The 14,762-nt window shown below is 55.8% G+C and overlaps 1 protein-coding gene across 2 annotated transcripts; it reads right to left on the bottom strand.

Moving 5' to 3' along the window:
* Positions 1–105: 105 nt before the first annotated feature.
* Positions 106–14,104, bottom strand: L3MBTL1 (L3MBTL histone methyl-lysine binding protein 1). 2 transcript variants are annotated; one of them, XM_030969743.1, is made up of 18 exons: positions 13,958–14,104; positions 13,579–13,741; positions 11,276–11,499; positions 10,450–10,594; positions 10,186–10,315; positions 9,454–9,577; positions 8,778–8,865; positions 6,637–6,728; positions 5,941–6,045; positions 5,052–5,187; positions 4,476–4,576; positions 3,234–3,385; positions 3,082–3,158; positions 2,613–2,698; positions 1,948–2,058; positions 1,593–1,707; positions 1,245–1,344; positions 106–344 (listed from the first exon to the last, which is right to left on the bottom strand). In XM_030969743.1, the coding sequence occupies exons 2-18, from the start codon at positions 13,712–13,714 to the stop codon at positions 143–145; spliced, it is 2,124 nt and encodes a 707-aa protein (XP_030825603.1). In that variant the 5' UTR covers positions 13,715–13,741; positions 13,958–14,104; the 3' UTR covers positions 106–142. The 2 variants fall into 2 exon arrangements, with proteins under 2 accessions (XP_030825603.1, XP_030825604.1); XM_030969744.1 differs by having other exon boundaries at positions 4,476–4,567.
* Positions 14,105–14,762: the final 658 nt, after the last annotated feature.

Below are 14,762 nucleotides of genomic sequence, written 5' to 3'. Positions count from 1 at the left end.
GCCAGGAGCCATGGGAAGAGAAAGCGACAGAGGTGCCCAGCAGAGCTGGCAGGAGCGAGGCCAAGGAGCCTCTGGGGGCTGGTGACCCCTCCAGGGCGGGCAGCGGTGGCACAGGGGCCCTCCCCGCATGCTGGCCGTGCCCCTACCTCCCGTGGTGCCGAGATTTCTTTCGCTGAGGGAAACCCATGGGGCTCCTCTTGCGCGTCGAGGCCTCGGTGTCAGACAAGTCGGCCTTCAGCCTGCCCTGGTTCTTCTCTGCCAGCGGGCACCCTGAGAGGCAGTAATGGGCTGTGAACCTCCCCGTCACATGGCCTGAGCCATCGCAGCCCGGCGTGGGGCACTTCCTGGAGAACAGAGGGGACACAAGCGTTGGGCCCAGCTTGGAGCAGCACTGGGGACGAGCCAGCAGGGCCACCCCTCTGCCCCCGAGCACGGGCAGCCACTGCCCTGGCCATGGAAGGCAGAGGAAAGATGTACTGAGCCAATTCCCGCGGCCAGGCTGCTGGGGGCAGGAGCAGGGCACAGCCAGTCCCTCCAGCTACAAACCTTGGTCCTCTGCCATCCCTGCAACCCTGGGCAAGGAACCTGAGTGCTGACTGAGCAGCTCGTTGGGGCTCCCAGAGTCTCCATCTTCCCTTGCTCCCACAGGCATCCAGACCAGTCTCAGAGCAAGCAGTAAGCGTGTGCCAGGAGTGTGGCCAGCAGAGAAACCCCCAGGAGGCCCACCTGCCCTCCCCATCCTCACAGATACTCCACCACACTGGCTCTTCCTGACACCAGCCTAGTGCTGGGTTGGCTCTAGACCCAGCCTGGCTTCCCTTGCAAAAGGTCCCTCAAGTGACTGCCTGAGCTGGAACCACGCACTGCTCCTTCTTGGGACTTGCCAGCTCAAAGCCTGACAGGAAAAGGCATCCAGGAGGGGTGGAGGGAATAGCATTCTCACAGCTGGTGCCAGTGAACAGCACCTGCACTGTCCTCTGCACAGCCCACAGGTGCCCGTGGTAGGTGGGCACACAGGACACCTTCAGGGGCTCTGGGCTGCAGGACAGGCACAGGAGGGGCTCACAGGGGTTACTCCAGCTGGGGTCCAGGGGAGCAGGGGGCAGAGCCAGGTGTGGATGAGTGCAGGGAAGGGCTGGGTGCTGGTGGGGGGGGCAGGGGGCAGGTGAGGAGGAACAGAGGACGAGCTGGCCCGGCCTGGCAGGGAAGCAGCTGTGCCCCTGCAGGCTGTGCCAGGAGCTCACCTGTGGTGAAAGCTGTACTTGGAGTTCTTGGAGTGAGGGATGCTCTTGCAGCCCAGGCTTGGGCAGCCCCCATGGGCAGAGGAGGCTGGTTCCTTTGGCCCTGCAGGCAGAGGAGAGGAACAGGAGAAAGGCTGTCAAGGCTGCAAGCCCAGGCAGAGCCAGGGCTTTGGGCTCCCTGCCTGAACCAAACAGGGAGGGCTTTTCCTACTGACAAATCCACAGAATGGCCTCTCCTCCCTGCCCATTCTCAGACAGAACCTGCCCTCTGTGCATGGGCAAGTGGCAGTGACAGAGTGTCTGGCATGCTTGTGCCCTGTGGGGAGGAGCTGACACAGGTGCAGCACTTACTGAGAGGAGGCTGCAGTGGGTGTCCTGTTTTTGAGCACCAGCCCATGGGATGGATGTCCGGATGATCCGCATCGATCCAGAAATCATACACGTGGCTCCAGCCATCAAAATGGACCTGGGGAAGCACGTAGAGAGGTCACCCTTCAAATGCCAGCACACATCTCTGAGGAGCTCTGGAGCCCTCCTAGCTGAGTGCAAGCAGCAGGGTAGAGCTGAAGTGCAGCACAAGGCTCACGAGGCACTCCTGGAGCCAGGCACTGGGACCTGCCCACATTTGCACACTCCCAGTGACGGGAGGGGCAGGAGTGAGCCAGCACAGTGCCTGGACACAGGCTCACTGTGCTCCAGCACCCACCTTTATCCTGTGATCTTCCACGTCCTCCACACTGGCCACTCGGATGAAGGAAGGAGTCCTCCTGTCCACTGCCTCCAGCTTCATGTTGACCAGGAAGCCGTGGGGCGGGCGCTGGAAGAGCCCAGTCAGGGGGAGCAGGGAGCTTCAGGCTCCTGCCCCCTCAGCAGCTTTCCCAGCACTGTGTCCTCCTCGAGCCCAGCTCCCAGCCCTGGCCTGGCCAGGGAGGAGCCATCCCAGCTCACAGTGGCAACAGAAGAAAGCAGAAATAGTCTCCCTGCATTTGAGCTGTCTTTAACAAGATGTGCCCCAGGGAAGAAGGTCTCTAAGAGACACATTTTTGGGGATCTGTATTGCAACCACACTTGGCTGGACACAGCTGCTGGTGGTGCAGTTTGAGACAAAAACTAATCAAGCAAACCTAAATTATTTTCCATCACTCAGCTCCTGTTTAGCTGAGGCCACAGTCATACTCCTCATTTTTCCCAGTTTTGAACTCTTTGCCCAGGATAGCCCTGACTTCTGAACCCTGAATGAAGATCCAAAGCCTAGGCCTGTGGCAGGAGAATACAGAACATCACTGGACTTGTCACAAAAGCAAAGATCTGACAATGAAACAAACCCAAATTCCTGCCCAGGTGGGGTGGAGCAGATGATGTGACACTCACCACTTTAAAGGCCCAAGCTGGGACAGCAGATGCTCCAGTTTCTTTCAAGTACTTTTCCCAGGTGAAGTTATCAGGATCAGGATAATCTGGAAGGGAGAAGATGCAGAAGGTGAGACATGCCTGCAGGAAGTCACAAAGTACCCCAGAATGCCCCACTGCCTTCGAGGGCCACCCAAGTCTGCTGGGCACATGGGAACCTGAGAGACACCAAGAAGTGCTGCTATTTTCTCATGGCCCATGAAACCCACAGTGCAAGGAAGCAGAAACAGCTGGGTGTGCACAGACAGCTGGGGTCCTCCTCATATCTCTGAGTGCAGACCTGGCCTAACACAAGCACCATGCTGCACCTGAACATGTGTACAGGAGCCTTGGCAGGAAGTTTGTGTCCCCAGGACCCCCATGGCACCCTGGGAAGCCTGTTCCCAAGGGGATGCATGCCCAGGCTGCACCTGACTGATCACTGACTCACCTTGAGGAGGTGTGAGGGGTTTGCCGTGCTCATGACACCATCCAACTGGGTGGATGTATGGACTGCTGGGATCACACCTAGAAAACATACCCAAGCTCTTAGACAGGGCCCTCTGTGGGTGTCCCCCAGCACTGGCCCCCCAAGAGCCTTACCAGTAGTCATAAGTATCATCCCAGTTGTCAAAGTGCACCAGGAAGCGATTGTCCACCACGTCAGTCACTGTGGCCACACAGATCAGGGAGGGGTTCATGCGGTCCACGGCCTCGAGCTTCATGCCCACCTTGAAGCCTGGAGAAGCCTCGTGCTGGCAGGAGAGAGAGGCAGGGCTTTTTCAGAGCTGCAGCCCCAGCTCCTTCCTCACCACTGCCCATGCCTGCTGCAAGGAGGCACCTGCCCAAACCCTCCCAAAACCAGACCCTGTCTGGCCTCCACACAGGCCTGGGGCCACTCAGGCTCCCAGATGGGCAATGTGCTGCCCTGCAAGGAAAGAGGAAGTGGGTAAGCAACTCAGCTGGGCCACGCAAAGAAAGAGGAAAAGTGATCTTCAGACCCTCAGGATCTTCTATAAGCAGTAAATTCCAAGAAAACTGACATTAGTTCTGCTTTGTCCCAGAACACTTGTTTGTGGTCACAGTCAGCAGTGACCAATGCCTCAGGCATGGCAGGAGGAACTGGGATGGGGCACTTCTCCCTTCCTTGCCTTTATTTCTTAGATCCAGATTCTGTACAAAACACTGCATCACTGTCCTGGTTTAGGGCAAATTTGGGAGAAAACCTCCAAAAGGGGGCCCCTCCAGAAAGCAAACCCACACATCACCCTAGGACAATCACACACACTGGTGGGGTTGTTGCAGCAATGAACAGCAGGGTTTAGACACAATAAATAACTTGGAGAGGCTGATTTGCCAGTAGGGTGAGTTTCCTCTGCAGCTGACAAAGGAACAATCAGCATTTTCATTCTCCTATATTCCCCCTTTCCCTACCCAAGCTTCCGTGTGAAAAAAAAAATAGGCAGACACAGAAACAACAAAGATACAAAGAGACAAAGGAATTATACTTATGAAACATTAGGTGATATATTTTATCCAAATAATTGTTGAGAACAGTAGTTACTTCTCCTCATCAATACTTCACTTTAAATTGTCCATGAGATCAACCTGGAGGAAATAGAATCAGACCAGCACCAATTCTGGGCATATCAAATGAGTGCCCAAGCTACAGATCCTGAGCAACAAAGTGTGCCACATGCTCCTGGCTCCTGAGCACTGTGGGCTTGAGGGGTGTGTGATGGACAAAGCAGAGCCCAGTGCTGGTGGAAGCATTTTGCTCAGCTGGAGGGGAAGAATCACACCTGAACCTGTAGGCTCTGGCAGGAAGGAGATGCTGCTACTCACAGTGTTTCGGACCATGAAGAGGTGCTTAGGAGCTGCCTGAGCCTTTGTTAACTTCAGGTAGTTTGTCCAGCTGAATTCCTCTTCCTTATAACCTACAACCCCTCAGGAAGAGAAATGAGAGCAGTGAGCTCACAGCCAGGAGGATGTGAGGGTGAGCCTGGCCATCCCTGAGCCACTGTCACCCTGCCAGCATATCTTGCTGTGGGCAGACAGGATCTGCAGCAGCCCTGGGATGCCCAAAGCCCACGGCTGAGGGTTGGTGGGTGCTTTTGAAGGGGTGTTAGGAAACACGAGCAGTGGAGTGGAAATCCAGAGCACAGCTCCTCCTCCGGTCCTGCCTGCCCTGGGGCACAGCTGGTGGCACTGGGAGGTCCAGAGCAACAGGGCTTTGCCACAAAATGTTAGCAAGCAGAGATGGGTGCCTGAAACGTTTCCCTGTGGAACTCCACCAGTACAGCAGCATCCCTCCATGGCCCCATGGAGCCACCCTGTCCCCATCTCAAGCTCTACATTTGGCCCACTCTTCATCCCCCTCCTTCAGCAGGACCCACCACCCGAGCTGAATTAACTCCTTACCTTTGGGAGGCTGGAGTTTGTGCCCTGTCTCCTCAAACCAGCCAGCAGGGTGGATGTCAGGGGAGTCAGCATTCAGCCAGAAGTCGTGGCACTCGGAGTAGCCATCGAAGTGGAGACGCATCCGGTAGCCACAGACCTGCCAGCAGGGAGGGAGGAGAAGGAAAGGGCCATGGAGACCTGCTGCTGTCCCTGGCTGAGCATCACACCCCCTCCCACACACCAGCTCAGCATGGGTCACTTTGGGAAGCCAAAAGTCAATCACAGACCGGTGCCCAAACTGGGAGGCACAAACCAGACACAAAGGGTGACCAGCATGGAACAAGGTCAGTGCAAAGGCACCACAAGCCAGCTTGAAGAAGGGATGTTCAGGCTGGTGCATTAAATGCCATGGTGGAGCACCTTGCTGGATCCAGCAAGTGCAAAGACTCCCTTTTCTGCAGCCTGGGAAGCTGCTGATGCAGGGATTTTGGCTAAATGCCACACTGGCTGCCTGGGGAGCTCTGCAAGGCAAGGCTGGTCCAGCTGCCAGGTGGCTGAGTGGAAAGTGGATCTGCATGGACACAAGAAGAGCAGTGGAATGCCTCCACAGCCTCCATCTCAAGTGCTCAGATCTGTCTTAGGGACATAAGCTGCTGCCATCACCACAATCCCTCCCCCTGTGCTGTGTGAGGGTGACAGAGACCAACACAGCTCCACACTGCTGTGTCCTGTCCCTCCAAGCTGGCAGGGAACTCCCTGCTTGTTTGCCTGAGCTGCTGGAGCAGCAGCTCATCTCCTGCAGTGACAGGCCCTGTCACCTCCAGGGGCCAGCTGGCAGCACCTCCCCTGCCCCAGAGCCTGTGGCTGAGCCAGGGGGAACCAAGGAACAGGGGCACTGGAGGCTCCTTACCTCAGCCACTGTCAGGATGAAGTACATGGATGGGTGCTGTGGGTCAATCCCCTCCAGCTTCATCCCCACTTTAAAGCCATTCTTGTGCTGGGAAGCTACTTGGTACTGGAAACAAAAATTAAACTACAATGTAAAACCAACACAGGGAGTTGGTCTAGAACCCACGAGGGGAGCAACCACCAGGCAATGGGAGCTGCTGGGACCAAGAGACTGTGGGCCACAGATGATGTTATAATCCAAATTTTTTTTTTCCCATAGGAAAAAAACAGTGTTACACCTCCTTATGGATTTACATCTCTTGCTATTGGCAGGGCAAGGTGCCCCTGGGGTAAAAGCTGCAGCAGGGGGAGCAGGACACAGGCCTGACTTGTTTGCAGCACAGCCTCAGGAGAGCCCACCTGGCTTCCAGGAAGGGCTGGAAAGGCTCCACCACCCTGCCAGAGTCACAGCAGTGTCCTAGGCAAAGGTGGGGTGTTTGGGATGGGGCCAGCACCTGCTGGGGAGTGGGACTCTGGGCAAATCAAAACTGGAGGCTGCCCTGGCACTTCCAGCTGACAGCGGGAGCTTGGCTATTGCTCAGAGTCCCGCAAAACAGGGAAGCAAGGAAGAGAGGAGGAGAAGGAGGAGGGGTGGGAAAAAAAAGGGAAAGAAAAGAGAAGATGAAAGAGGGAAAAAGACAGGAAAATCCCAACTCACATCCTGGAAGAGATCTAAAGGGGCAGCGACAGCTTTCTGCTCCTCCAAGTAGGACGCCCAAGACCAGCCTTCTTTCTTCTCCTCACTGGCACCTGAGCGCAGCACAAACGCACACAAATGCTGCTGAGGGGCTGCTCCAGCCCTGCCCCACTCTCACACAGGGTCCTGCATCCCTGCACAGCTCAGCACCATCCTGCCAGAACCCCTTCTCCAGCAAACCTGGCTGGCTGCACCACGAGGGGCAGAGCCAGGAGCCCCCCGTGACCCAAACGTCCTGAACCATGTCCTAGGAAGGCACCTGGGCTAGTGGAAGGTGTCCCTGCCCATGACAGGGGGTGGGACCAGAAGGGCTTTAAGGTCCCTTCCAATGAGTCTGGGGCTCCAGGGAGCGTGAGGGATGAGCCATCAGAACACCAGACCTGACAGACACTCTTCCAGCCAGAACATCTGCTATGTCCACACAGGGTGGATTTGTGGCAGCCAGCAGGATCCATGCACAGCTCTGGGAATCAGTCCCAGCTGCAAGGGGCTCCTAGACAGTCAAAGCAGCAGCAGGTTCACATCCCAGCTCTGCCATCCCCTGCTCTGAGACAGCCACCTGAGCCCCTGTGGCACAGCAAGGCCACTCGGATGCCCTAGAGATGTGCTTGCCCATGTGACAAAGAAGACAGCATTGTCTCTTCATAGCCAGGGAGGTGACTCTTCATGCCTTTGAGAAGGCCACAAAGGCCTTGCCCAAGACCTGTGAAACACAACCCAAGTCTCTTGCTCTCCAGCTTCTTTGTCTCCCTAATTTGCAGCAGCTGAAGGGACTCCAGGGGTGCTGTGCCTATTCCAGTGCTGAGGAATTCCCAGATACAGATTAGCCATGGCAGCCAGCTTCAGGAAGGGCAGGCTAGAAATGCAGGGGAAAAACAGACTAACTCCTTCCTCCTCTGGGCTTAGGAGGAGATGGAAAAAAACCAGAAACTTAGAGAAGAAATTAAAGGTGGACTTCAGTGAGCAAGGTGCCTGACCTTGCTTTGCTCACATGTTCAGAGTGAAAAATACTTTTACTATTCCTTAGGACATAAAAAATGTGCCGGACATGGCTGGGGAATCTGTGAGTACAAGCTCTGCACTTCTGGGGAATGACAAACACACCAAGAGTCAGAGCATACACTGACTGCTGCACTGAGGCGTCCAGGTGTGTATTTTGTTTGCTGAAGTACTTCTAAAATCAGAGAAAATAAAATGTTGAAGTAACAAAGCTCATCACTGCTTACTTGTATGCAGCAGGGAAGGTTACATGCTCAGGGCTCAGTGAGAAGCAGGTATGATATCTGAGATTCCCTTTTAATGGTGGTTAACTCACTGTAACATCAGGGGTTAATGACACCTGGCCCTGCCACTGTCCCTGCACTTGGTTATGGAGAGGAGTATGAAGTTGGAAAGGTTTAATTTTAAAATTATTTTGAGTATGACTTTCAGTAGTCAAAGACAAATAAATGTCTATTTTCCATAAATGTTTATTTTCATGTTTCCCAAAGTTTTCCTTGACACTACAGGGAAAAAAACAGCCAAGCAAACACTGCATCCCTCAGCTTGTCTCCTTTCCTTCCATCTTGACAGCTCTGCTTTTGAGATCTCTGACACAGAATAGATCCCCACAGGATGAGACAACCCCAAATCACATGGCCTCAGTGGCACTGCACCTACATGAGCAGCTCCCAAACTTGTGAGCTCCTGATGCCAGGAGGGAAGTTTCCCGTGAGCCCATCCCAAAGGAGGGCAAAGCCACACGTGGTGCAGTCCTGTCTGTGCTCAGGACAGTGTCCCTGGGAGCAAACACAGCGCCCAGGAGCCAGTAACAAACTGAGCTCCCGAGGGGAGGGACAGGAAGCTCTGTCCAGCAGGGGCCAGCGCGGTGTCCGTAGGGGTGCCCCCTTCCCATGGAGAGAGAGAGAGGAAAGGAGAGAAACGGAAAGAGACAGAGAGAGCAGGATCAAGCAAGCAGAGGAGCTCACAAGCCTCCAGGACCACATGCCAGTGCATTGCAGTGGGTGTTTGGCCCTGCAGGAGCACCAAAGGGGTCCAACCCTGCAGGGGGACCCCCAGCCCCAGCAGCAGTGCTCACCCCACAGCCACCCCGCCCTCCGTACCGTGCTGGCTCCCGTTCCACGCCTCAGCCTCCACATTGCTCATGGCACAGTCTTCCACCGAGCTTTTCCTCTCTTCCTGCTTCTCCTCCTGGCGTGAGAGCAGACAGAACAGAACCCAGAAGTTTTTGGCTGCATGTTGTATCCTCACACTGGTGCCCAGGGCCATAGTGCACCCCCACGAGGTCCACAGTGTGACCAATGCCTGGCCCAGACATGGACTGCCAGAGAATCTGGTGATGGGAGCTTGCAGGGACTTCAGTGCTCACTGGCAGCAATCACACCTGGACTGGACCTGCTACAGGCAGGGCTGGCAAGCAGAGCTTCCTTACCTTGTCAAAGTCTCTCCCCTCCCCAGGACACCCAGCACACAGACAGGCACTCTCCCACTGCAACCCTTACTGTGGTGGCCTGGACTCAAGAGAGCAGCTGAGAGGGGTCAGTGCCTACTGTCCAGTGTGGAGAGTCTGGCACTGCCCAGGCCTCAGTGCTCCACATGCCAAACAACCAGCCCTCATCTCCACACATTCGAGTCTTTTTGGCATTTAGGCCAACCTGTTTCCCTTTTGACCTGCAGCTGCCAGAGCCCTGAGCAGCACGATGAGATCTGTGCACACAGGGCTGGCCTCCAGCCCCCTGGACACTGGCTGCACCCACCCCCTCCCTGTCTTTGTCCTACCATTTGCTCAGACTCATATTCTTCCTCCGAGGGGCTCAGATAGTCCTTCCTCTTTCGTTTCTTCACAGGCTTGAGGATTTCAGCGGCATTGGTGCTGCTGGCAGAGTTTTCCACAATGACAGACCTGCACAGAGGGAGGGAGGGAGGGCCAAGCACTGCAGCCAGTGCAGCACGGTGACACTGCCTGGGGTGTCAGCAAGGGAGGGGCTGCTGGACAATCACTGTCTCCCCGTTTCTTACTCACACATGCCCCCACCCCTCCTGTGGGGGGATGTACACACACAAGTTGCCAGGAGTTAGAGCCAGGGACAGGCCAGAGTCACCCTCACACACTTGGGTGTTAGAAACCTGAACCCAGGGATGAATCAACAGGGATCTAGTTTAGTAGCAGGGCTCTGAGCTGCACCAGAGATGCTGGAAAACAAGTCCTGAGAGTCACACACTGGTCAGGAGTAGGGCTGGAAATGCCCCCATGACCTGTGGCCTTCCACCGCTGCTCAGCCTGGAAACCACTGCAGCAACCTCCTGCTCCAGCAGATATGTGTTTATGAGGCCACATATTGGGCAGGAGAAAATCTGGCTCCCTTGGGAAGTTTTCCTCCCCCAGCCTGCCCCCAGGAACAAGCAGAACACACAGGACCCCCAGCACCTGCCAGAGGTATTCCCATCCCTCGCTGCAGCATGTGGGGCAGGGCAGAGGGATGGACAGGGCCCAGAGCCCCCTTCCTTTACCTCTCTTTGAACTGCTGGTGGCAGTGCTCGCTGCAGAAGCCCCTGCCCTCGCGGGCGCCGTCCCACACGTGTCTGCGGCCGCAGGTATCGCAGTGGCACAGCCCTTCCACCGCGGGCTGCTCCGGCACGTCTGCGACAGCAGGAGCAGCAGTGAGCCACACCGAGGGACAGCAGACAGACAGACATCTGCCCCGCCCACAGACACCAGGCAGCATCTGCTGGATGCTGGTACCCACCCCACAAGTGCCACCACGGCGCCCTTACCCTGAGCCACAGTAGGATTGTCTCTGCTGGGGGGGGCCACCTCGGAGTCCCCATCTTTGTCTGTGTGAGCCTCCTTCACAGCTTCCACAGGAGGCAGCTTATCAGCACTCACCACCTTCAGCGTGCCGTACTCATTTATCCGGAACTGGCAATGAACAAAAAGCAAGGAAAGAGTTCAGCAGGACAGACGTGCAACTGGTGGTTGTTCTGCAAATGAGGGACAGGGATGGTCATCTGTGTGTCTGACAAGAGGACAACTCTTCTGAGCCCAGAGGTGAGCACAGCACCACAGGCCCTGTGAAGGTGCCCTGCCTGCAGCCTGTGCTGGGCACTCAGCTGGAGCTGGCAGGTGGGGGGATGGAGGATGAGGTATCCTGAGGCTGAGCCACAGCTGAGAAATGGGTGCATTTTCTGCAAGCTGTCATGCACTGAGGGTACCCCTGAGGCACCCGCTGCCAGATGAGCACAAGGCTGCTGCTCCCAGGGTGAGGGCAGGAGCTGGGGCAGAGCCAAGCCCACAGCACAGCTTGGAAGGGAAGATGTCCTGCACAGCACGTAGCACCCCTGTGCCTCCTTGTGCAGGGCAGAGCTGCTGCAGCCCCCCAGGCACCTCTGTGAGCTCTGTGCTAATCTCCCAGGATGGCAGGGCCACAGGGATGGGGCAGGAGAAGAGCTGGGGCAGCTGAGGGATTCTCCAGCTGGGGTGCAGGGGGGCCAGGGCACATCCTGGTGCTCCCTGCCTGGCACAGGCTGAGGGATTTATAAGCACAAGCAGCTGTGGGGAGAGGCAGAGGGCTCAAACCCAATGGCCCAGGGCTACACTTACCCGCAGGTTACTCCCAGGCAAAGTTGCCACCCCATCTTTCCACTCCAGCACACGGACTGTGCTGCAGGTCTGCACCCCGCTGATCTGGGGAATGACAGCAGCAGTGATGGGCTCATTCCCTGCTCCCCTGTCTGGCCTCTCAGCCCCTGTGCTCCTCTGGGGCTCCCGGGGGAATCGCTGGATTTCTAAGGTGCTCGTGGGAAGGTTGATGGCAGTGGCGTTTGCTTGAGAGGGGAAGAAAGGAGACAAACAACCAGAGGCATACACAGAACACTTCACTGATGCAAACAAGGCTCAAAGGCAGCCCAGGATCCCAGAGGACATGGCCTCCCAGGTGAGGGCTCTGCTGCGGGCCAAAGCACAAAGGAAGCAGCGTGACGCAAAAAAATCTGCAGCCAGTAATGGCTCATGCTGGGGGTGGCACCAACACCATCCACATTCCAGGGTTTCCACTTCAGCCTGATCCCAGACTGTCTCTGTGCCTGATGTGACAGGGTGCCCTGATGTGACAGGAGTTTGCTCCTGGACTGCAACTTCCAGTTTAGTTACATTTTAAAGGAATACACTGTGCAACCAGGGTCTCTCTGCAATGAGAACTGAGGCATCAGGAAAAATTGGGAGATCTGCTTCTAGAGAACACCCCTGATCTCACCTAACACACAACCATGCTTTGCTGAAACACCTCCTAAGAGACACTGGTCAGCTGCACTCAAACTTGTCCCAGTTTTCAAGAAGGGTAAGAAGGATGACCCTGATAATTACAGGACTGTCAGTCTCACTACAGTGCTTGGTAAAATTAGGGAGAGGATTATTCTGGGAGTTACTGAAAAACACTGGAGAGACAACCCAGTCCTTGGTCACAGCCAAACAGGTTCACAAGGGGAAGTCCTGGTTAACCGACCGAATTTCCCTTTATGGACAGGTCACCCCACTAAGCTGACCAAGCAAAGGCCATAGATGTGGTTTTTAGGATTTTAGCAAAGCCTTGATGCTGCCTCTCACAGTGGCCTTCTGGACAAAGAGTCCAGTACAGAGCTCATCCAGTCCACTGTCCATAGGGTGAACAACTGGATGATGGCTCTCCTGCAGCTGGGCTCAAAGCCTTACAGGAACTGGGTGCACATCAGGCTGGTGGCCATCACCAGTGGGGTTCCCCAGGGTTTAGGGCCAGTGCTCCTAAATTTTTTATAAATAATCTGGATGCAGAATGTCCATAAAGTAATTTTATCAATGACACTAAATTAGGAGGAGCTGTGGACACCCTTGAGGGTAGAGAGGCCTTACACAGAGATCTGGATAGACCAGACAGCTGGGCAACCCAACCACCATGTGCAGGAAACAAGAGTAAGACCTGGATTCTGCACCTAGGATGGGATAATCCTGAAAATTGTATGCCTTGGGGAGCAAGACTGGGGAGCTACCTGGGGAAGGGGCTCAGGGGCTTTGGGCTGAGGGCAAGAGGAACAGGAGCCCTGGCAGCCCCAGGGGCCAGCCCTGCCCTGGGGGATACCAGGGGGGTGCCTGTCCTGCTCTGGGGCAGCCTCACCTCCAGTCCTGGGGACACTTTGTGCCCCTCAGCACATAAAGGACAGCTGAGAGCTGGAGCTGTGTCTGGAAGAGAAAACAGGATGGTGAAATGTCCAAGGGCAGGACTTGGGAGGAGCAGCTGAGGCCACCTGGCCCGTTCAGCTGGGAGGAGAGAAGCTGAGGGGTGACCCCATTGCTGTCTGCACCTTCCTCTGGGGGCAGGGGCTGATCTCCCCCTTCTGGGACCAGCAATGACCCAAGGAGATGGAACAAAGCTGCCTCAGGGCAGGTTCAGGTGGGACATTAGGAAAAGGTTCCTCGCCCAGAGGCTGCTCAGTGCCTGGAAGAGGCTCCCAGGGAAGCACCAAGTTCAGGGAGTGCCTGGACAACACTCGGTCCCGATGGTTTCATTGTAGGTGCTCCTGCCAGGAGCAGGGTTTTGGGCTCAATGATCCTTATGGATCCCCTCCAGCTCGAGCTATTCTGGGACTCCCTGCTAATGCAGCAGCCCAGGAGCCCACAGCCCTGCAGAGCAGGCACCAGCACACTGTGCTGCCCTGGCTCAGGGCCCCTCCCATCAGGGGTTCAGTTTAAATCTCAGGAAGATTTGATTGACCACAAACAGTCCAAGTGATGTGGGATAGCCACAGAGAACATCTAAGATGGCGACAGCAGCTCGGCTTTGCCTCCCAAGGTTTGGGAGGAGCACAGCTCCACAAGGGGTGTGGGCTGTCCAGGCCGGGGAGGCAGCAGGTGGAGGGGGCTGCTCCACATACCTGGTATGATGAAGGCAGTGGTGGGCAGGTGGGTGCTCTGCACCGTGCTCTCGGTGGTGACCACGTGGACACTGACCTCCCCAGCTGCACTGCCCTTGGAGCTCCTCACCACCTCCATCTCCCCCCTGCTGTCCATCACCTTGCCTGGGCACACAGCGAGGCCCTGCAGGGCAGCAGGGAAGAAATCAAGTTGGGTACCACTATAAACACAACAAAGGAGCGAGGATGTGACTGCACAGGATGGTCTCTCCCAGCAGAAACCCCTGGAAGATGCATTCAAGGTCCACTGAACCCACATGAAGGTCACAGCATGCCCCATGCAAGCCCCTGTTGTGAGGTCCCAGCTCAGAGCCTGCAAACGCTGAGGGTTTTTTCTCACCTGGCACCACCATAAGATGGCACAAGCACAGGTCCACCACAAGCTGCTGCTGGCTCCCACGGGGGCCCACAATGACAGACGGTGACTGAGGGCTGCCAAATCCCACCCTGGAGCAGGCAGAGCTCCCTGCAGGTCCCCTTCCCGCTCTCCCGTCCAAGTGTCACCCTTGATCTTCCAACTGGCTGCAAGAGAATTTCACAAGTGACAGGAGTTACGGGTGGTGTGAGTTACTGGGGGGAACTTGATGTCCCTGTACCCCACCTGAGTTTGTCATGGGACTGGTGATGCTCAACCTGTCTATCCCAGATTGCAATGCAAGATGTATTCTATTTGCCATCTGGATGGCAGTTGTCTTCTATTAACTGGGCAGGTTTAGTTAGTTTTCCTTATCTCTTCCACACCCACTCCTCCCTCCGGGAATGGGGGGGGGGGGGGGCCGGAACATCTGCTGATAACACCTATTGAAGGTCACTGCATGACTGATAAGAACTACAGCATCCCACTGGGAGATGTGAGCCCAGAGGGAGGAGCCAAGCATTCCTACCCAGATACACTCTGGAGATTCTGGAACACCAGCACGGCTCCTCCACTGGATTCCCCAGAGGAACAGCTGCCTCTTCTTCCACTGGATCGTCAGAGGAAGACTACAGCCTTTTCTACAGGATCCCTGCTCCAACAGAACCACACCTGACACTCCAGGACTGCAGCCATATTTCCAATTGGACTGCTACCAGTACCCTAACCAACAGGGTGTCAGGTTGGGTTCTGACTCTGTCAGTGTTGTTTTAGTTTACTGCATTGTTTA

Source organism: Camarhynchus parvulus, unplaced genomic scaffold, assembly GCF_901933205.1.
Source record: "Camarhynchus parvulus unplaced genomic scaffold, STF_HiC, whole genome shotgun sequence".
In the NCBI taxonomy this organism is placed as follows: domain Eukaryota; kingdom Metazoa; phylum Chordata; class Aves; order Passeriformes; family Thraupidae; genus Camarhynchus; species Camarhynchus parvulus.
This window is presented reverse-complemented; position numbering and strand designations above follow the sequence as displayed.

Excerpts from the sequence above, each read along its gene's own strand:
- L3MBTL1 (XM_030969743.1), bottom strand. The coding sequence starts at position 13,714 with ATGGACAGCAGGGGGGAGATGGAGGTGGTGAGGAGCTCCAAGGGCAGT. Across the intron at positions 8,866-9,453 it reads AATATGAGTCTGAGCAAATG|GAGGAGAAGCAGGAAGAGAG; the intron begins GTAGGACAAAGA and ends CTCTCACGCCAG. Across the intron at positions 1,345-1,592 it reads CCCACTGCAGCCTCCTCTCA|GGCCAAAGGAACCAGCCTCC; the intron begins GTAAGTGCTGCA and ends CTCTGCCTGCAG.